Source organism: Psittacula echo (genome assembly GCF_963264785.1).
Source record: "Psittacula echo genome assembly, chromosome: Z".
Classification (NCBI taxonomy): Eukaryota; Metazoa; Chordata; class Aves; order Psittaciformes; family Psittacidae; genus Psittacula; species Psittacula echo.
In genome coordinates, this window is record NC_137742.1 from 86,518,141 (window position 1) to 86,542,078 (window position 23,938).

Consider the following 23,938-nt stretch of genomic DNA (forward strand, 5'->3'; position numbering starts at 1 on the left):
TGCCTACATAATTCAGTATCAATTTAAAGTCACATTTTGTATTATAAACATTTCAAAGTCATCAGATGGAAACAATAATGAGCAATTAATTAGCACCTTGCAGACTCAGATGGCAAGTTATGGTCCAGACACTCCTTTGCAATTAGGGCGTTTTTCCTGTCTTTATGAGGAAAGTCTGACACAAATCACCCTGTTGGATTAGGGTGATAGATATTTGGGAAGTAAGGGGTAGTGCAACTTCACTGTGCTTCGGTGATAGTGACAAAATGCAGTTCTTAAAACTTTTTTCTTTCCTGCCATTTTTTCCCTGAAGCCAGACATCAAGAAATGGCTAAATCATTACCTGTGGTAGCCCAGGAAGATTTGGATGGCTTTACCTTGACCAGGACAGGCTCAGGCTTTGCACTCAAAGCTTTTCATATTTCTTGGAACACTCACATCTCTGTGAAGCTGCTGACCAGCCAGGACACTACAGAGAGGTATGTGTCTTATTTGGCCAACTAACCACAGATGGGCAGCCCAGACCTGCAGTGACGGCACCAGAATGAAACACGGATGCCCAGGATCATCAATCCCTAAACACATCTCCAGTCCTAGAAATCACAGAATCACAGAATGGTTTGGGTTGGAAAGGACCTCAAGATCACATAGTTCTAGCCCTCTGCCATGGGGTTCACTTCACACTAGACCATGTTGCCCAAGGCTCTGTCCAGCCTGGCCTTAAACACCGCCAGGGATGGAGCAGTCACAACTTCCTTGGGAACCTGTTCCAGTGCCTCACCACCCTTACAGTAAAGAACTTCTTCCTTATATCTAACCTAAACTTCCCCTGTTCAAGTTTGAACCCATTACTGCTTGTTCTATCACTACAGTCACTGGTGAAGAGTCCCTCTCTGGCATCCTTGTAGACCCCCTTTAGACACTGGAAGGCTGCTATGAGGTCTCCACGCAGCTTCTCTTCTCCAGGGACTTCAAACAGCCCCAACTTGCTTAGCCTGTCTTCATATGGGAGGTGCTCCAGCCCCCCTGATCATCCTCATGGCCTCCTCTGGACTTGCTCCAATAGCTCTATGTCCTTCTTTTGTTGAGGACATCAGAACTGCGCAAAGCACTCCAGGTGGGGTCCTACAAGAGCAAGAGTAGAGGGGCAGGATCACCTCCTTCGCCATGTTGGTCATGCTCCTTTTGATGTAGCCCAGGACACAGTTGGCTTTCTGGCCAAATCTTGACTAGCCAAGAGGCAGTTTTAGTGAGAAACAAGCTCTACAGTTTTTTACAAATATTTATAAACTTAGATCTTAATCCTGAAGTCATTAGTTATCTTTAATAATGTCTACAAACCTTGATCTGTAACACTCAGCATGCTATGGTATTATATCTTTCTGGTGGTCCCTGAAGAGATCTCAGTTGAAATTAATCTAAACCAGCATGTACAGGTGAGAGAGTAGAGAAATGGGAGGAGAGAAGGATAATGGTTGGGGTTACAGGGCAGTGAGATGTGCACATGTCCTAATTACGAAAATAAGTGACAGACATCAGCCTACTGACCACAAAATTCCAGTCTGCAGAAAGTTTCCAATAATAACCATGAGTTACTTTTGAGGAAGGAAGACCAAAGCATTTTAGGGAATGGGCTGACCAGCCTGTTTAACATAAAAGGAGTGTCTGATGTGCATCTACGGACTAGTTACTCTTGTTAACCGAGAGCACTGCCATTCAGGTGGCGTTTGTTAAAGGCAAAATATAAATGTGTTCTACTTAAATACATTGTTTCATTTTTTTCCACTATAAAGGCAGGGGAAGAAAAAATGGTATTTCATATAACTATTTTAAAATTAACAGTTTACATTGTCAGCGAGACTTCAAATGCTGCCAGATTTTGGGAATGCAAATATTAAGGGTTGGCTAGGTTTTTTTGTGGTTGGGGGGGAAGACTGCTCTTCTTTTTAGACAATAGATGTCCAGCAATTTTGTAATCTGAACGGAATTTACTTGTTTGGTAGCTTGTCTGAAGAAAAAAGTTTCCTCCATCCCCTATTCACATTTTCTTTGAATCAAATAAACAAACCCCAATCTAAAATAGTTAAAATCACAGTTAAAATTTCCTTTGCTTTGAACATGCTATCCTGATTGGGCAACTTTTCACTCAGACTTGCTCCCTTAAACTGAAGCCACTGTTTTGCTTTTCTCTCATTTCTGTCATACTGATCTCTTGTTTACATCACACAGTGTTTAGGAAATCTGGGACAATAAATTGTGTTTCACTCTGGCTGCAAAATGTTTAACTGTGTGCCCATGATAAATATTAAGGTTTGTGGAAATAAGTATTAGAACAGGCAGGGCTGTGAATTACTTTCAGTGATTAGTTTACAGGCTTGTGAAGCAGCACAGTAAGTAGGAGAAAATGAGCCTGAAGTCTCAGTGTAAAGGCTGGTTAGAATAATGAGAATGAGCTGCAGGTCTGTTGAAATCAACTGAATTTCTAATTCATGTCGATGAATTTTTAGCTTACAAGCACCACAGAGTAGAGATAATCAGATCTTTAAAATCAAGCATACAATTAACAAAAACTGAACCAGTAGCAGAAGTTTAGTTATTTCCATGAAAGTGCACAATTGAATTGATAGTTCAAGGTTTCCTGTGCATGAAGAAGTATCTGTTTGAGGTCTGTAGATAACAAAACTTTATTCATCTCATGACGAGCAAAGCAAATCTTGGCTCTTCTCTATAAATAAACTCTGTTTGAATTCAGGTCTACAGTCCAGCCACAGCTGAGCTTGAATCAAATTTGGCAAAGTCACTAGAGTGGTACTGCTTACATCAGATCTGAATTTGGCTTCCCTTTTACATTAAGCTATGACATTGTACATCATGTATCATTTATAGAACATGGTCCCATTACGTAAGCATGAAAGATCATAATTTCTTTGTAAATGTGGATCTCGCTGGTAGCAAAAGGATACAATTTCTTGGGAACAGTAAGGGGGGAAAAAAAAACCCTTGATTTTTCTTAATCTAGCATTTAATTTAATTCAGCTTTCTTCTGCTTTTGCTCTCAATCCTGGTTTAAATGTGCTCTGATGTTCATATTAAGCATCCAGAGGTCTTTCACATTATACGAGAAAATTTCATTACACAAGGGATTGCTCCATCTTCTTAGGATTGTTTGGAAGATGATATAATAATGTTTTATTGGTAGAACTTGTGTTCAACCATATGGTTGTCCTTCATTTCCATACCCTACACTCTCTCATTCGTAGCTGAAATTCCCTTCAGTCTAACCTGCCTCTACCCCTTCTTCTTTTGCCTTTTTTTTAACAGGGAGTGGAAGTTGCTACTTCAGGATATAGCAAGTGTCAAACACTATGAGTCTGAACATATCTTGCCTCCTCTTGGGATTTACCAGTATCATGGACTCGTGGGGATAGTGACTGAATGGATGAACAATGGATCCCTCCACTCGCTCATCCATGAGGTACATAAAAGAAGGCATCTTTTATGTGACAAAATTAATAACAAGGTCAGCCAACAGAGATCAGTCAGCATGTAAACTATGGACAGTAGTCACAGCCAATCTGTCTTTAGCTTATGTATTGTACTTTCATTTATTGTCAAATTAATAAGTGATTAATAACCATTTCACACTACCAAACCCTGTATTTTGTGTTACTTAGCACCAACTGTACCCAGAACTTCCACTGCCCTTACTCATAAGAATCCTGTCGGATGTGGCTGAAGGGGTATATCACCTTCACAGTCTTGGACCTGCTTTCTGCCACTGCAGTCTGAAACCTTCCAATGTGCTTTTGGATACACAGTACAGAGCCAAGGTAGGGGCTTCTACTTTTAGCCTATTCACGTCAAATCCAGGGACTGTCCTATTGTTCCATATATTTATCCCAAGAGTCAACATTTAATACCAAAGCTTGAGGTATTCTTACTAAAATTTACTTTTTCTCCTACCTCTCTAGATATCAGATTATGGTCTAATCAGCTGGAGGAAACAGCAACTGAGGTCAGATCTGGATAACTGCAATCACAGAACCTGCCAGGATTTAGTATACTTTCCTCCTGAAGTCCTTGAGGGAGGCCTTCCTTCCCAGGAAGGTGATATTTACAGGTGAATGACATTTCTAGGTCATACCTAGTCCTTGCTATTCTACAGTGTTGCTGAAATACTTATTTTCAAAGACACTATAGTAAGAATAATGCAGTAGGATTGTATTCCACATTAGGCCAATTAGAGCGGTGAACTAAATGTGAAATTCCCCATACTTGGTGAATAATATATCAAGGTTAAGAACTGTGTACAAAGTTCACCATATAAATATTTATACAATGGACCTAAAAGTTTTAAAAGTGCAACATAGCTGCCAAAACTTTCATACACAGTTAGAGACCTACTAACGACTTCACATAGTTTCTAAGCATGAGCTATTGTTGGCTTGAGTTTCGGAAGAACTGTTTACACCTAGGTGAGGCCAAATAAAAGTAAGACCTTTCTCTCAATAATGTCCAGTTAAGGCCCTATGGAATCTTTGCTGGAATAACTTACTGAGCCACTCAAGCGTTCACTACTTTTAACACAGTGATTTATACAAAGAAGGACTACCTACTGCCACACGTCCCTTTTGGATATGTTACATGCTCTGTGGTTGCCTCAATAAACGAGACAAGCTCAAACTGCAACTGCTGTTTGTATGGACATACATGTTTACAACCGGCACAGAGAGTCTATGGACCAGTATTATAAATAACTTTCAAGCATGATCACACTGCTGCTTTTAGAGCTTTTATGGAAGCAACAAATTTAAACTCCTACTTTGTTGTCACAGAGGCAGACTCTAAGATGAGTCAAATAAAGCATACACTTGAGGATACTTATAAATGATGTGACTAATCTGATGTTGTTCTTAAATACAAGATTTGTGTGTAAGAAGAGTGGAGCCTTACTTTCAGGTAGCATAATCCATTTTCCAACATGTCACTCTCATATAATTTTAGATGTCTAGATGTGACCCAATGCCTGCCATAGGTGCATGTCTAGATAGTGGTGCAACAGAGAAAACACAATATGTGTCATAAATGAAGTATTAAGTATATGTGAGTTATGTGTATGTCCATATCACATTAATACCTTCCTAGAGGTTATTTAAGTAAAAGCACTTTCAGATTTTATGTTGAAATAAGGCACAAGAGGGGGTTCTTTTAAACATTGTAATGCAGCACTACAGCAAGATACATGAGTAAGCAGATGTGTTTATCCTAGAACTGCTATTCCCCTTTTAATTGCTTTGCTTCTGACTCATCTGCAGCCTGCTTTCTCTCATCCAGCAGCCTCTGTGCTTCTGCCTCTGATTTTGCAGATTGGTCTTTTTTTATCAAACCATCATATTTTATATCATCTGATTTGTGGGTTGTATATGTAGATTTATGGTATCTCTGGAATACTTCAAAGGATGCTAGGAAAGGCAAAAGGTATTTGGAGCCCCATCAAAATTTGCTGAAACAAACAGACACACAGTGGGTCAGAATCAAGTTTTTGGTAGGTTAATTGATGTGTCTGTCAGTACCTGCTGAAAATCGACTCTTTCAGCTGCTATTTAACTTACTTCAAAACAAAATTGATAGAGAAAGCGAAACAGAAGGTTCTGAAATTCACAAGAAAAAATGGAGATAAGGAGGTAACCTGAAACGTAATTCTAATTAACCCTATGTTTAAAAAAAAAAAAAAAAAATCTGATTTATTATTTTATAAGAACAGCTCAGTTAAAAACTGAAACTTAATGCAGGAAAAAGGATCTCATCAGATTAGGAAAGCCTTGGATAGACTTTATCTCGAAAAACTCTCTTTCTCTTAAACCAATGAACTTGCTCTTGGCAATGAGAATATAAATACAGATTGCAGACTAATGGATGGCCTTTCACTGTTCTTTTTTTGTTGTTTTGGGTTTTTTTCCCCAAGTTTTGGAATCCTGTGCTGGGAGAGCCTAAGCAGACGGAAACCTTTTGAAGGTATTTCTCTCCACTGTTCATGTCAGACTTTGTATTGCCCTAGCCTTTTCCAGAATTCCCTCACTGTAGGGAAATTATGATACAAACAGCACTGTCTTTTCAGATGTCCCTTTGCCTTCTTTTATTGTTACAGCACGAAGTTCCATGTTACGGGATGTAAAGATTAGAATACCTCAACAAGTCCTCAGTGTTTCCAAAGCAGCTGATCTTTCTGATGGGGAAAGACATAGCTTCTTACCCCAGTTTTACCATATCTCTGTGCTTGCTGAAGCACTCTGTTACTGAGATGGATTTTCCACTTACCTTTAGTGAGAAAGAAAAAGGAATGTTTTAGTGACAAGCAGCTCCCTAGATGAGCAGAATGTTCATTTTTAAAGTTGCCATGGATTTCAAATCCTGATCAAGAAATGCCAGTTCATGCTGAATTCTCTCAAAGTAAGCAGGGAATCTTACTTTCTTAGATGAAAGTGTGCACCCTTTTAAAGAACTTAAGTTTGCCAAGCACTGTGTAATAATTGTCACAGTCTAGGAATGATCCCTGTTTCATGGGGGCAGAGATCAATGAACATATTCTTTGCTATGGGCTCCATTCTGCATGGCAAAACTGATGGAAGGACTCCTGTACTTTACAGGCTGAGGACCTTTAGAAAATACTGCATAGAACAAGAAAATCTTTATCCTCATGCAGCTTGTGGCTGCCATCTTGTGGCTACACACAGTAGAGCTTATTTTTTGTACAATAGGAGCTACATTGCTGTAATTCAGGTGCAAGGCTTTACATAAAACTGGGCTGAGGATATGCCATAATAATTACACTGACATATCTGTGCATGTAGTGTACAATGCATATTTACATGCCTATTTGTGACCTGGTATTCGGACAGTTCCTTATCCTGAAGCATCCTGTTGCAGTAAGTAGTTAAAGCTTATTACTACTACTATTTGTAGTAGTTATTATTACTACAAGGTTATTTACTCTTGTAAACAGCATATCTGTTTACAAAGGTGTTAATATATTTTTGCTTATTAAAAAGCAGTCTTTTTTTTAAAATACACAAAATAATTTATACTGAGTATAATCTTGAGAGTTCTGAGGTTTTTAGTTGGTTTTGCAGTGATGTTTTCCTATAAATTGCAGGTCAAACAACCCTCCTGGAAGTTTTGACAGGAATCTGCAGTAATTTACGGCCTGGCATTTCAGAGAAGTTTATACCAAGCAATTTGCCTGAGAGGAATAGACTTTTGCACTTTATCACTCTGTGCTGGCACCAAGAACCAGATTACAGACCACATGCTACTGGTAACATTCAGGATTTGCTTTCTTTGCAACATCTGTAATGGAGGTAGTCTTGCTGGGAACATTGCTTTAGCACTCTAAATCTGGGACAGTGAAGTGGAAGTAGTCTTTCAGATCATCGGAGTACTACAGATGCTTTTTCTAACTGAAGCTTCCTACCAGAACTGACTTTTCTCCAAAATTGCATATAGTATAAAGTTATAATGAGTACAAATAAAGAAACGGATATTATTAGCAATATATATTAGTTTAACAAAGATCTACGTGTCTTCAGCATTTCTTGATTCCAATGCATAACCAGTTCTCTTTCAAGTGTGCTATAGTTTACGTTAGTAGGTTATGTTTATTATGTTTCAAAGATAGACAATAAATGTTAAAATCGTGATACTTGAGGACTTTTGAGTAAATCTGCGAGCTGAAGTGCTGAGGAAGAGATCTGAATATAGCTTTCTTGTGATAGACTTATATATTCATGTGTAAAGCCTTAGCAATTATGCTCACTGCATCTGTACGAACATACAAGAAAATGTGATTTTAACGTGACTGTAACCATTCTATAAGGTCAGGTCAAAAAGGGAATGAAGAGGAGATGTAAGATGGAAGTTGTATTAAACTAATTTAATTTAGTTCATTCAGCTACTCAATATAATAGTAGTTAGTTGCAATCTGCTGATGCCTACATACATGCTTTCAAGTATGTGGTATTCAAAGTGCTTTATTACCCCTGCAGAATGTGCAGACCTTCTAAATGGAATTTTGACCAGTATAAGTAAGGAGGCAATTTCCACTGCAATCTACAGTCTGATGGATGCAAAGGTTAGTGCAAAATTAAGTTTTGTTATCCTCCAAGGACATTATTTGATTCTTTCCACTGCAATCTTTGTAGTCCAAAACCAGAAAAGGCTTTGTCTTTATTGTTTTATTTGCACGCCAGAGAGCTGGAAAGTCCCCTGTGGCACTTCATTTAGGAGTTGTAGAAAATAGGTATTGTGAGGTTCTCTAGAAACTACAACAATTCCTACCTGGAATTATAAAAATAATAATCCCAGCACTTGATCAGGCACTTGATCAGGGTAAGTGCTAGCTTCTTTCTGGTAAGCTCATGTGAGAACAAATATCAGCCTCAAATAGAGCAGATTAGGGCTAGAACCAAGGGCAATTTCTGTTGTATATACTGGTTAGAAACATTTAGTTCAAAACCTGGACAGCGTTTGTATCTGTTGTAGCAATACTAGCATCAGCACTTTTCTGTATGCTTCACTGCTTCTAAACTGACATGCTTAGGCACAAGACACTGCTTGTCCTAGAGTCTAAGAGAGTTCCCTGATACCACAGGAATAGTCAGGGAATGGTCAACAACATTGCCATGGGAAATCTGGCACAAACCTTACTGCCACAAATATAGCTATATTATATCTAGCTGACTTAGTCATAGTGGGGAAACTAGTGACACATGCTTCAGCCCTTGAGCAAGTATTATGACTCCATCTGGATTTACACAGTCAGTACTGTGTTACTGATTTCATCACTGTGCTTATGCACAGTTGTTTATGTTAATGAACCCTGGACTATTTCTACATGTTGCAATCACATTCTGGGATACAGAACAGATGATCAATGTTTTAACAGGTGGCACAGTTATAGTACAAATCATTTGTGCTACCGTTGAAGTTTATTTAGGCTTTTACTGCCAAAGATTCCATAATCTACTGCTTCCATCTCCCTTGAGCAAGCTTTTCTTTTTCTATTATTTGATAAATAAGCAAAGAGCGCTATTTATTATTCAAACAACTGAACTGATAATATGTCAAAAATGATTGTGAAAATGCTCTTCGGGATTCTTGAAAATGGATTTATTCCTAAGTGTTGAAGTATATATAGAAACATCATGGTTTAAACCCATCCAGTAACTCAGTACTATACAGCTGCTCACTCACACCTCACCTTTCCCCACCCAGGGGAAAGGGGAGGAGAACTGGAAGAACGTAAAACCCACAGGTTGAGATAAGAACAGTTTAATAACTAAAGTACAATATACTACTACTACTAATAATAAGGGAAATAACAAAGGGAGAGAATATAAACTAAAAGTGGAAAGGAAAACCACAATAAACCCAAGTGAGGCACAATACAATTGCTCACCACCCACTGACTGATACCCAGCCTGACCCGAGCAGCAATAAGTCCCTCCTGGGGGACTCCCCCCAGTTTATACACTGAGCATGATGTGCTGTGGTATGGAATAGCCCTTTGGCTAGTTTGGGTCAGGTGTCCTGTCTCTGCTTCCTCCTGGCTTCTTGTGCCCCTCCTTACTGGCAGATCATGAGAGATTGAAAAGTCCTAGATCAGGGTAAGTGCTACTGAGCAAGAACTAAAACATCAGTGTGTTATCAGCATTGCTCTCAGACTAAAGCCAAAACACAGCACTGCACCAGCTACCAGGAAGAAAATTAACTCTATCCAAGCTGAAAACAGGACACAAAACTAAAAAGTAGTTTAACAAATCAGCTGCAGATGTACAAAATGGAAAAAAGTGACAAGTATTGACACATCCTTATTGCAGACAGTTTGGCATACTAAATACAGGATGGCCTTGCTGTTTGGATGCTTAAAGGAAAACATGTTACAGCAAGTTCAGCCTCCCTCTCTGTCTCAATATAGGGCTATTTTCTCCTTCCCCTGCATGATTCAAACCAGCGTTTTATAACAAATTTGAAACAGCAGAAACAGTAACAGGATAGAGTTTTGTGCCTGCTTACATGCGTTAAAATGCAAAATTGCTCTGTGCAGTTCACCATTACTATATATCCATGTACCTTAGACCATAATATATACTGTCAGTAAAAATCACTAGTGTCAGTATAAATTCTTGCTCCTGACAACTGTTAATTGAACAAACCATATGTATACTTACTAGAGTTACTGTGCTATTTTCTTCCAGGAGACAGCACTTAATGCATGCAAAGGTTCAGAAATATACACATTGCAGACAGACATATGCAATTCAGAGGTAAGTATATTGCATGAGTCTTACAGAGTACTTCATAAGCTGCTTGTTTTTCATGCCAGTCCTCACAACGTGTAATACAAACACTGCGGGGGAGAATGTCCCTAACCCTTTTTGTCTCTAACCAGGATAAAGCCACCCAGTTAACAAACAAACCCCACTGTTTGTCTTCTTCCAAGCAGCTGACTCTTGCAAAAATAACCTCCTCCACTTAAGAGCTGCTTTGAACCTCTCCTTAAATAGGTCCTAATGGAATTGCAAAAGTCTAACCTTTCTTGTAGTGTTTTCAAAATGATGTCTGGAAAAAATCTTAGGCTGAATTCTAGCATTTTCAACCAGTTTTCTTAGAGCAAGGACAATTGTTTTGTGGTAACTCCAAAATACAGTTAACTCCCATTTTTAATGCAATTTTGGCACTTGTGGCAGGCCTGCCAATACCAAAAGATGCAGAGAGAGAACTGATGCTCACATGCTGGGATCAGAGCTAGTTTTATACACGTCAATTTCTAGTGACACCATGGCTGCAGAAGCAATCTAGGACTGCAGTAAATCCTAGGACAGTTAGCCTATGGATCTGTGCTGCCACAGTGACCCAAGGTAACTAGCTAAAGTTGAATTAAGTACATCTGTAGGGTCAACAGCTGCATAACCATACTGCCCTGCAATGTGATACCCCTGCCTTATACTCCATGAGAAAACTGCTTAGAAAAGCTTTTGGAACAAAGTTTCCAAGAATATAATTCTCTATTTTGTTCTTTTTCAGGTCATCTGTCCACAAAAAAAACCCCACTTAATCAGCAAGAAAATTCCTTTTATAGTGCCAAGCTTGTCAACTATTCTACTTGGTAGAGGTGCAAACAATGCAAGAAGAGAAAATATTCTAGAGATAGGTCTGTTGAACACTATCCCACAGAATGCAAGAACAAAGAATGGTCTCTATCTTGAAACATATTCAGCTCCAGCTATTCTAATAATACTATCAACTGTTCCATATACAAATGTTATTTCCCTTGTAAAATTGTCCCTTCTCATACTACAGCTGTGCTTTCTATTAGTACTATCCGAAGCATGAGTTCGCTGCAGAAAACCAGAGATGCCATACTATTTTTTGATTAAGTGTATAGATCAAAAAGCCTTTTTTGCTAATTTTCTTTTAGAGCTCTGACCAGTAACATACAGCTGTCTTCTCCTTGCACATCAAATATTTGACAGAACAAGTCCCTCCTGGGAACAACACTGCCTTGTCCTACAAGCAATAAATGTTTTTTTCTAATTTGCTAGTAAAAAAAGGAGATATCTTTTAAGAAGACTGTGTTGGATGGGGGCTTGGAGCAACCTGGTCTAGTGGAAGGTGGGGGCAGGGGGTTGGAACTAGATAAGCTTTAAGGTCCCTTTCAACCCAAACATGTCCATGATTCCTGGTGATTACCATTCCTGTATGAATAACTTTCTTTGCCTTTCCAATGTGGATTTGTCCTATCAAAGTGTTTAAATTTATATCAAGAAGAGATATATTTCCTAAAAACTTTTCAGTACTCCTCATGCCTTTAAACGTAACACAAAAGTTGAGCCATAGGAAACCAATTAACTTATAGCAACATCTGCATTTCCAAGCATGTTAGTTCTGATCAATAGTCAGCCAGACTTACCAACAGAATAGAATGTTCCATAACTTCAGAAACTAATTCCTACAGACAGTTTGAGAAAGTCAGATGTGTGTAGCAACATATGCAAAATATTCTTTGGAAGGGCTCAATGAACAGCTAGTAATAAATGAGTACTCTCAAGTTAGTCTTCAGTTGCAGTCTCTTACCCAGTGGCTGACATGTACAATGTCCTGTTTTTCAACTCAAGGGTCTTATCTTACTCATCTCAAACTTTTTTCAGATCATCCAGGCTCTGACAGTAGAAAATCAAATTCCTTTTGCAAGATTCCCTTATCTTGTTCAACTGCAAGCAAAGAAAGCAGTCAGCATAACAAGCCAGCACTGGCTCTGACGCACAGAGCACAACCTTTGTGTCTTGAACAAGCAGTTACAGGTAAGACACACTTTCAGTTTGAGGTGGCAATACTCTCCTTGGCCAGATCTTAATGATTAAATTGTTTAAAGTTTGGAGGGCGCTGATCTCTCTAAATTCTGTGCGCATTTTCAGGTACTTAGTCTAATAACTCCTCCAAACTTAGTACATATGTCTCACGGCTTGATTTATGTATAGCTGCTTCGATGTTCTCAGAAGTTCAAGCATTGGCCACCACGGACACTGGCTTGTTTGGGTCATATTCACACTGGTTCTGAAAAGAGCGCAATAAAAATTCAAACAGTATAGCATACAGTGAATGTGAAACACATAGTTGCTTATGTCATAGATTTATTTATTTATTTAATTTTAATCTGTGTATTTTATACTTCTACAGAAGTAGCTACTGACTACCAAGATAGCTGCGCAGGAGAGGGGACCATCCACTTCCTTACTTACATGGTCTCAGTTCTTCTACTGAACAAACAGAAAAGTCTGGCTTTTGATTTGTGAAACCTGCCTCTGCCTGTAGCTTTGTGAGCTTTTTTGCTAACTTCTGGCAAGATGGCCCATGATGTTTCTCACATCTAGATGGCTGTTCTTCTCCACTTCAACTTACTTCCAGAATTAATGCAATTTCTGGATAAATCAACAGACTAGTTCATGCAGTAGAAGTTCATCACAGATCTCTACTGGCAACAGTCAGTTATTAATTTTGTCTTGGTGCATGGTATTTACTGTACACTAAACCCACTAATGTTAGTACTAAGTATTCTAATCGGTTTGTGGAGAGACAGAACCCAAAGCTCTTGGCTGCTTTGAGGTACTTACTTTTGTTACTAGTTTGGCTTTGACATATATTCAAGTTTCCAGTTTCATGCTACATGTTTCAAACAGTCCTGCAATGCTGAATAACCTATTACCTATTCTTCCACTTTCTACAGGACAGTTTTCTCATCTATGTCAAGACAAGTTATTTTGCATAACGTTTCATACAGGTGTTAGATGAATAGCGCAAGACCTGAAAATCTCCTCCCCTTACAGTATCTGAATACTTAATAACCTTTAGAAACGTTTACCTTCTGTAATTGGATCTTCATGAGTTTCAAACAAAAAATGAAAACACATTGGACTAGTTTTGAACAAAGAATGCCAACAAACTACCTTCTCCTTTCTTCTACTGAGTTTATATTTCTGGTGTTGATGCTATCACTTGCTAACAACTTGAGGAAGAAAACAGAACTTACTTTATCTCATTTTGTTTCCTTTTCACTCAAGATCCTTGCTGCAAAGGAAACTGCTGTCAAATACTAGCCTGCCAGAGACAGCCCATACTGAACTGCATGACAGAAGGACGCCTCAACCACATCCTTGATGTCCTTCGCTCACAGCAAACGTTGTCCCGAATGGATTATGAAACAATTACCTCTTACCGCACAGTGACAGGCCGTGCTCGGGCATTGTTGGACATTTGCCTTTGCCTTGGAGAGAGGGCAGCCCAGGTGGTAGTGACTGTACTTTCAGTGACCAAATGCAGTCCTCTGGGACAAGGCAGCCATTCTCCAGACTATCCTGCTAAGGGGAACAGGCTGATGTTGTGACAGGGTTTTTTTCCAATTTGTTGCATGCATCAGAGCACTGGTAATTTGTAACAGCAATGATTCATGTTAACGCCTCATAACCCATTGATTGAAGTCACTCCTTTCTACGGAAGACATTAATGTAACGTGAAACATCAAACTGCTTAAAGTTTATGGTACTGTGCTTGTACTCAAGCTAGTTCATTAGCTAAGATTTCTGTCGACATTGCCTCCATGTTCTGCAGTTATCCTGATATCACAAAATAATATGGAATAAATTATACCAAGTAAAAGTAAAGGTAGAAGAATCAAACTGCTCTTTAGTATTTATGGTAAAAAACAAGACTCGAATGTGAAGAATGTCTTGAGTTGCAGTAGGGAAATAGAAAACATCCTAACTCCATAACATAAAAAGATCCAGAAACAGCAAAGGGAATAATAAAAATAAGTCACTTCAGAACTGATCATACAAAGTTATTAGCAAAACTCTTTCTTGCAGTTACTCAGAAAAGACAAAACTAGAATTAATAGATGTTTAAAAGGATAAGTCATATTTAAATCCTATGAATCTATTTAAATTTATTAAAGGAACAGTAAGTGGAGTAGACAGATAGTTATTTTTCTGACTTTAATTACATTTTTCTTCTTGATGCTGGTTGCAGCTATCTTTTGCTGACTTGTAAAAAGATGACTGTCTCTTGCCCTTTTTCCTATCTGCAGGTGCCCAAAAAGATTTAAAGGCCATTATGAAGACCACCTCCTTTCCCACACCCAGAGCAATTAGCAATATTCATGGAACTTTATGTTACCTGAACAAGAGCTGTTGACAAAATTAATATAAACAACAGATTAATATAAACAACAGATCTGCCTTTTTTCTCAGCCTGTTCAGTTTATTTATTAAAAATACAAATGTTTAAACTGATTTAAGGCATAAATTAATGTATTTTTGCTGGGAGTTACATGAGTATTTTTAACTGCCTTGTAACTCAACCACAATTAATTTCACTAAAAATCTACCTGTGAAATCATGTGCCTGTAACTAAGTTAGCTTACATTCCGTCAGGAAGAAGGAATGGAGAAAGCCTGAATTAAAGAGCCGTGGATATTATTTCCACCCTCTAGTGTTTCTGTAAATTCTAAAAAGAAAAGGCAGCACTCGTACATTTTTGCTTCCCTGCAGATCATGGCTGGTTATCTCTTAAATACAATTAAAAACTTTTCCATCTTTATTAAAATGTCAATGCTTGTGTCACAAGATTTCTGTCAATCCCTTAAATGTTTTCTAAGAGAGCCACTTAAACAAATAATCCTTTTTATTTAGAAAAATTTGTTAAAACTATTTAAGATTCTTTATTACCCTAAACCTTCTCTTGTTCCCTATGTCTATTTTTACAATGGGATTTTCTTTGTGTTACTATATTTCCCTTCCTCTTTTTCATGAAACCACAGGAACGTAAAGAAGAACTTACGACATACAATGTTGAAATGCAAAAAAATCATAGACAAAACCTGGAACATTACTTGTGCTGAACTGGTATGACCTCACATAGAAACTGGATTGTTTTTCTGATAGACTGCATGTCTCAGACAAGCTTTCCTAAAGCCTGTATGAGACAAAAAGATTTACAGGCAAATAAATATTTCAGCACAGGGAAACTTTCTGCAAAACAAGCCAATATGCTTTTCTCTTCCCTTCTGCTCTGACTCCTGCAGAGCTGGTTCACATGCACCCTGGCATCTCTGGCTAAAACCTTTTCTCTCCACTAAAATCAACTGTATGCCTGTATGCAAAGCTGCAGATTTACTTGTTTTACAGAAATCTCTCAAGTACAGAATTAATGAAATATTCAACAGAAGAGACATTTGGATGCTGGTTTATATCATCATGTCTTTCAAGCCCCAAATTGTAGAGTCTTTAATTTCATTTTCTAGATGAGACAAATAATACAATTTTAATACCTCAGCTGTTGCATTTTAATGTGTTTTGTAGGAATGTTTTCCGCTATTTCATTATTAGTGTATTAATATGGCAATTTAATTCATTCTCAGAATCACAGAATCATTTAGATTGGAAGGAAACCTTTAAGATCACTGAGTACCTGCCAAGTTCACCATATTCTTAGCTGAGCTGACACATTTATTTTTTTTTAATCCAATGACAACTCTCAGTTTCTCTGCCCAAACTAGCTTCCAGCAAGGAAAGTTGTCATTTCTTATTCAATGTTCCTTATGTTGATCTCCGTCAGCAACAGAAGGTGCATACACTAAGGCCAGGCCTTTCTTGCTTATAACAGTGCCAATTAACTGTACAAATTACTGTGCGTAGTGACAACTGCAGAGGTAAAGGTTCACTACGGCTTTCATACTTCAAGGTACATGCTTGGGCATGTACAGAGGATTTTTCTTGTCTGTTTTTACAGCTGACTATTTAATCACAGACCTTTTTTCCTGGACAAATGAAGCCCTTTTAAAGAATAAAATAAAATAGAATTATCAGAATTTCACAGGTGTAATTTTACTGTACAGTATATACTGGATTTAACTCCAACAGCATGTAATGCAGCTACCTTCTGATTGTTTCAGTACAACCACTGAATGTTTTTTGTTTTAATGACAAAACATTATGGGCAACTGCAGTGTATGTTATTCCAATACAGAATAATAAAAAAGAAGAACTTCTCCAGTGATACAACACTTTAGTAATAAAATTTGTTCTTTGCAATAAGGACAAATAGAGTTCTTCATGTGACACTGAGTAACCCATGTGATTGACTGATATAAGTGTGAGTTGAGGACACTTACAGGACTCAACCATAAAGTCTGTTGCATGAGATGACACTGATGACCCATCTTAACAATTAACCTAGCCATCTCCTATAGTTTCAAAATAAGCTGAGTCTTTCCATACCAGTGACACAGAGGTAAAAATACCTCCCTGACCTCCACAAGCAGTAATGTGAAACCCATAACCATGAGGTTTAGTTTTCTTTATCATATTGCCTGAGCTCTGACGTAGAAGCCCAAGTGCTTGCTCTCACTTCAATTAGTCTTTGAGATTCATGTAAAAAATAAAGACAGCAATGTCACCAATGTTGCATAAGTGATCATGTTTTATTAAATCAATGTTACAGGTAGTCAAAACGCCCTTAGTCTGTGGGATTTATACGAAGAAAAAACAGTACTGAAAAAAACAGCCATAAATTTTAACAAAAGTAACTACTTTCTTCTGGAACTAAAATATACCTGCAAGAACCTGCAGCAGTGATTTGAGTGTTTTGAAAGGTTTGATTTATGGCATTTCATGGTATGTGACTGGAAGCTGAAAAGGCTTTTCATAGTTGTGGGGATCTTGCATAACTTGGGAAACTCCTGGATCCTAATTAGTCCATCATGATTTGCTCTGTGGGACACTGTAAGCACCAAGCAATCAAGCGCCAAGTGTGGAACAAAGGAGCAAAGTTCACAACACATATAAATAGACTGCTGAGAAATCAGTTCTGAAAATTGAGCAAAGCCAATCATAATTTTAATTTCAGGGCTGAATACCTTCTAATATTAGCAAAGAGTGGATTAGAAATTGGAATAACTGTGTTGGCAGACAAAAGACTAAATGCATTAATAGGGCTATCCTATTTACTGCAAAGTCAAATGGACTGGCAGTAAATCCTCATGTGCTTCCCTCATCTTCAAGGGAATTGTGTGGAAATCTCTACAGAAAGTCTTCGGGCTTAAAATTTGGAAAACTTCACTTTTAAAGAGAGCCTAAATTTGGAGCAAATACAACTGCAGAATCCTGCAGAAGTCTGAAAGGTTTGAGAATAAAAGCTGTCCTTACCTGTTCACTCAATAATTGCTCCCACCACTGTAAAGTACTGTGCTATTTTAAGTTCTTTGAATAAAATGGGTTGGAACTCCCTCATAAAAGGTACAGATTTATTTGTATTGTAAAAATATTTCAGGGTAATTCAGTAATTAGGAGAAAAGTAACAAGAGTGCACTAAAAGCAAAGATGTATCAGTGGGGTCAGCACTGACCGGCTGTACTGCAGCACGCTGAATTCAAAGTAGCTCTGCTAAGGAACATCTGGTTGAATTTAAATTGCAAAGTTTGGACTCAGCATGGTAAGACAAACAAAACGGTGACATTGGCTTCAGCCCCTGTTAGCCCCTAGTAACTAGCTGCTTGCAAATAGGGTATCAATGTAACTACTGCCGACTACTATCAGAATCATCCGAACTTTTATGCTGCTGCTTTTAATCAGAGAGAGAGAGAGAGAGAGGTACCAGAAGTATATCAAGAGGACTGACAAAAATATAGCAGAATCTGTAACAGGAAGGAACTTTGTTGTTTTGAAGAAAGTCTGAGCAATCATATTAGAATGCTGAGAGTTGCGTAACCTTAAAAAACACTAACAGATGTCTTCAAACTGTCTCATCCAAAAGAAATTTATCTAAATACTCTGAAACTGAGTTACAAACATTACCACAAAGGACTTCATAATCTAAGCATACCCACATATTAAGCTGGGACCTGAAACAAGAAAACAGTCTTTTTAAGAAGCTATTTTTTACAGCTGGAAATCCTCCTTAGCTTATACATAATCACTTTCATTAACCTTCAAAACAGACACAGACAAGGAGCATTATCTTTGAAAATCCCTGCAGCTTTTTAAGTCTTGGTGAAAAAATGATTCTAACTCCTATGTTGTTTTCCAAGAGAAGTGAGCCAGTGATTCACCCAGTCCCATTAATAAATAGCCAGATCCTTATGAAGTTAATTCAACATAGCTAAGACAATTTATATCATCAAAGAGTCTCAGAGTTGCATGATTTATTAATCTAAAACATTGACTCAAACCATTTCTTTAAAAATAATTATAACTACAAACGATTATTTTTTCCAAATAAACCCCCAAAATTGACTGGGAAAAACATGCTGTACTGCTCATTCTGCTTGTAATAAAGAAGATTACAGCAGCAAAACCAAAGTAAAATGAATACAAAAAGTTTGGGACATTCATCAAAATAATGCTGAAAAAATACTGAAGTCTGTTGACATGTATCTTAAAATTTGGACATTTTGCTGTTGTTTCTTTGCTCTCCTAGCAAAGTTTTACTGATAACATCTGAAACTTTGCCCATACTGTAGACGATATCTATACCCACTTCTGCTTTGCAGCATGGATAGCACTGAATAAAAAAGTGCTTGTAATCATGTGCAGCAAAGATACATATAAGCAAATAATAAACTTCTATGACAGTGGGGATGACTGAGGCAGTGAAAAGGAAAAGGTACCTGAAGGGCAACAGAACCAGACAGGAGAAATAAAATTAGAAGATGGGATGTTGATGCTGATTTAACACTCTCTTTTTAAAAAAAACCCAACCCTGCAGCATAAAGAAGCCAAGTTTCCCATTAAAGAATGCTTAATGTTAATCTTCAGATTATTTAAATAAGAGTGCAGTTGGACAAGACAGAGCCATCCCACAACTGTACATTTCAAAAGCAGCATGAAAGTGATACCAAAACTCACTCTGTATAGAAAAATTACAAAAGGAACTGACATAAACCTCAAACACATGGCTGGAAGCAACATCTCCATGCTAGTTAGTACAGTAAGTTCTATGTAGCAATTGTAGCAATGAGTACTACTTACATTATAAACAACACATGTTCAGTGCTGACCTTCAAGGAGCACAGTACATGCTCACTCTTCCATGAATTAAGTCCATGAGCAACACATTCTTAGGAGACTTATGCAGTAGGGATAGGCTTAAATTCACCCTGCACACCAGAAGGAACTTGCTAACAAGCACAAAGCTGATGACTGAGCTTCAAATTGACTTAGATTTAACAGCAATTTTTACCTTGGCTCTGTCATGTTCTAAGAACATTTAATGAATATCCTGTGGATTTGGTTTCCTTAATCTGGTGCAAATTCAATTTTGGTTTGCTTAGGAGCATTTAATCTGTTTATTCTTAAAGTTTTTTGACTTGAGTTACATTTTCTACAATGACTGTAAGTAGAAAAGTTAGGGGGAAAAAAAAGAAAAAAAGAGAAAAAAGAAAAAAGCAGAGAGAGCAAAACTCACAGACTTACCAAAACTCAGCTGGACTCTGAACTAAAAGAGATGTGATCTTAACGTAACTGAATTAGCATCAGATAAAATCCTAGTGGAAACAGTATGTGTGAGTCTGTTGCAAATACCCATCTACCTGAAAGATTCTGTGTTAGTATTACAGAAAACGGAGCACTACCAATATTTGTAACAATGACTAAACACTATTACCATTTAATTACTGCTGATTCCTATTATCTTTATAATGACAATCCATCAGTTTAATATTGTAGAAATTTAAGTTATATTCTGGAGATGTCTTCTATTTTTTTTATCTTCTACCAGTTCTGCATAAGTGGCTTAAAAACAATGAAGTCATGTATCAGAGAGGCTGTTAAAACTCACAAAAGGCAGACAGGCTTTGTCTGCTGCTTTGCAGCACTGTCAGTAGTTTTAGGTGGCAACAGATTAAGCATAGTTACCTCTACCTGTACTTGCACAAGATCTAAACCGACAAAAGCCACAGAGAGTTGGAACAAAGAGAATTAAAGAGCTCAGATGACCAGGTTACTTCAGATTATGACCTGCAAATGGTGCTGTATAATTCGGAGATTACGTCTAATGTAGTTCTCTCCTGCATGTAAACCTAAAAAGTCAACTTCTAACAAAAAAAAATTTCATAACAGAATTTCTAAAAAAAATTAAAACATTAAAAAAAAATAAAAACACACCCCCCCAAAAAAAAAACCCCAACAAACTTTGTTGTTGACCAAGCACAATGTAAGGAACATTTGGAGATACAGACGGCAGCAGTCGCTTTGTATGCCGATTGACTGTGACAGTGAAGGAAAAAAAAACACGCCTCGATATATCAAGCAACCTTTGAGAGAGGATGTGGTATGGCAATTAGAAATGTAAGCCTCGTGGCCATAGAACTGTACTCCACCATCTTATTCGCTGGCACATCTATGGGTATTACAGGTTATAGTTTGCGTTTCCCTGCTCTTTTACAGCACTGTAAATCTTTATTTGCCCCTGTTTTAGGAACAAACTCACGTGCACACGGTGCATTGCGAGGCCTAGACAATCCGCCACGCTCAGACAATCTGCCAGGCCCACGACCTCTCCAGCAAACGGTCGTGATTCCCCCCAGGCAAGCGAGAGGGGGAGGCAACGTGCACGCCCGCTCCTCCTCCTCCTGCCGCGGAGGGCACGCCGCGGGGCGGGGCGGAGCGGCCGCCATGACGTTTCGCTGTGGCAACGAGTGAGCATCCTCAGAACACCAGCGGCGCTGCCGGCAGGAGGGGAGAGGTAACGTGGGCCGCCGCAGCCGCCGGCGAGGTTCCGGAGACTGGCACCGCGGCGGGGCGCGGTCTCTGTCCCACCTTGGGTAGGGTTGGCTTCCAGGGCGCGGCACATCGTGCCCGGACGTTCCCATCGCGTTCCTCTGCAGCATCCGGCCAGCCTCGGCTGACGGTGAGGGGTGGCAGTGCGACAAATGCGTGTATATTTGATTTAATTCTTATTTTTTTAAGAGTGCTAAGCCACCTTTGGGTGCCTCATCCTTGACAGCCCCGGGCGCGAAGTGGCTTGCCCCGCGCCTTATCCCCGAGGCGCGGGGCAAGCCGCTTCCCGCCCGGGGGTGTCCAGGAGGCATAAAATATGCCTAAACCTTGCTTATTTTAAAAGAAAAACAGGGTAACCGCCATCTGTGTTGGGAGGAGCAGCCACCTTGGGCTGAAATGAGCCCAATTCCTCCCTCCCTCGGCGCGACCCTGAGGGCCGGTGTCCTCAAGGCGTTCCCGCCTGTGACAGCCCGTCATGTCGCGCACATGTCGGCTTGAGGGAGGCTTTCCGGAGCCACGTGTTGTATTTAGTTTGGCAGCAGGCGGGTTATAAGGGTTGGTTTTCCGCTCGGCTTATAACGGTATGTTTTTTGGTGGCGGGTACGTGTAATTATAACTGTTCCGTTAATTAGCTATTGCAGGGAGCTGAAGTGGATTTAGCAGCACCCTCAGGCGAGCGTTCCTTTGCTTACTGGCATTTGGTAGTGATCTTGGTTGTTTATGTGTTTTCTAAGTGACACGTATTAAATGCAGCATGATTAGGTGTGACTCAAAGTTGCAGCTGAAGAGTACACGAGTGTAGATTTGTAGATAAGCTTGTGCCTTCTGACACTGCTTTTCTCCTTTTTTGAGAGGCTTCTACTTCTGTGCCCTAGCATAAAAAATAATATTAAATATTTTAACAATCTCTGTTATCGACCCTTTTTCTTTTACCTGGGGCTTATTATATAAATTTCATCAGATGTACCTCTCATTGCAGCTGCTTCATGAATTCTCAGCCTTGCTTCTGCCTAAACCAAGACTTGTCTACCACAAAATCCCGTTGTGAGCTTGCTTCTATTTTTTCCTTGGAAATACAAATTACAAGTGTGAAGGTTATAGTGGCATGTTATTTTCCACTCTAGCTAGCACGGTTCCCTAACGTTGAAGTGGCTTGGTTTGAAATCTAGTTTAATATTACTGAGGTGGATTTGTCTAGGATTAGTACTTTAGGAAATTTTGAAACTTTCTGAGACATTGTAACTTAATATCTGTTTGTGAGCTGATGACAGGTCTTTCCCTCATTGAATGTTCGTAGCTTTATTTAGGATTTGTCTAAACATGTGGGTAGTATGTGCATCTGCTGAACATCTCTTATGCAGCTGTGTCTCGGGTATTCTCTTTAATACCTTTTAAATAATAAACGTATCTTGTCCTTAAAAAAAAAAAAAATGGTGTTACAACCAATTCTATCTTATCATTTTGGTTTTTGTTGCTCTAAAGATAGCTGCGAGCCCAAAAGACTTGCTTGAACAGATTAGATCTTTACATTGGGAATTGCTTTTGTTGCAAGCGCTTCCTGTCTGCTAACTGTATGTATAGTGGAGAAGTGATTCTTGTCTCCATAAACAAGAAAAACAGACTAGACAAACTCTAAGCCTTTCCCACTTCAGTGTTCAGACTGTTACACACTGCAAGGAGTAGGCATTTCTGGGACTTACAACCTTTGCTCTGTTGGTGCTTAACTCCCTGAAGACTTTCATGCTGTTTGCCTGTATAGGGCAATCTTGACTCTTACCCAAAGGGCCAATCTTTGTGTTCAAAAATAGGAGTTTTACAGCTGGTATATGTGAATATGAGTCAAAGTGTATATGTAGTGCTATGTTACAAGAGGTATTTTATGCAAGACAACTGCCTAAGACATAGGCAAGAACACTGGAAATCTTTGCTAATGAGCGGGTACTGCATAAGAGTGCAACAAAACATAGTAAGCTTTTAGCAGTTTGGTATTTCTCATTGGTATTAACCCACTTGCAGGTTCACCCCAAGTTGAACAAATGACAGGTCAGCTGCTGCCTTGCTCAGTGGGGAAGAGGGGATCTTGGCAGATGGTTCCTCTTTCTCCTCTCTTAAGAGGAGAGCCACCCTGTAACCACAGTGTTAGTGCTTTGCTAACTCCACATTAGTCTTTATTAGCTCATTTGGTACATGGCCAAAGTATGATAGGCCTATCAGAATGTATATATTTGGTGAGACAATGAAGTGATCCTAATTTGAGGTCACTGTCCTGATTTCATATCAAAGCTTTCTATATTAACAACAGTGTCATTTCAGTAAGAAAATCTTACACTTACCAGCAAAAAGAATGTTCACAAATGCAATGATCAGCAAAAAAAAAAAAAAAAAAAAAAGTGTGTAAGACTTGTATTCCACCAAGGGTGAACAATGGGGAAATCCATGTGCTAGGTTATGTGAAGGCATAAGCCTACATTAGCCACAGCTGTCCTGTGGCAAGGCGTTGACAACATCAGAAATTATATAACTGCAGTATTACAGGATTGTTGTATGTTAGAAAATATATGCTATTTGTCTCTGGTTCTTCTCTTCCAAGCCTCTTTTATGTTTCCAGAAGA

General features: G+C 38.7%; 1 protein-coding gene across 1 annotated transcript; it reads left to right on the forward strand.

The window, feature by feature from the left end:
- Positions 1-324: 324 nt before the first annotated feature.
- LOC308232301 (receptor-interacting serine/threonine-protein kinase 2-like) lies at positions 325-13,939 on the forward strand (the record flags this gene model as incomplete). Its single annotated transcript, XM_080638376.1, has 11 exons — positions 325-479; positions 3,322-3,475; positions 3,675-3,830; positions 3,972-4,120; positions 5,966-6,015; positions 7,154-7,315; positions 8,043-8,128; positions 10,254-10,322; positions 11,083-11,251; positions 12,207-12,359; positions 13,617-13,939. The coding sequence occupies exons 1-11, from the start codon at positions 328-330 to the stop codon at positions 13,937-13,939; spliced, it is 1,623 nt and encodes a 540-aa protein (XP_080494502.1). The 5' UTR covers positions 325-327.
- Positions 13,940-23,938: the final 9,999 nt, after the last annotated feature.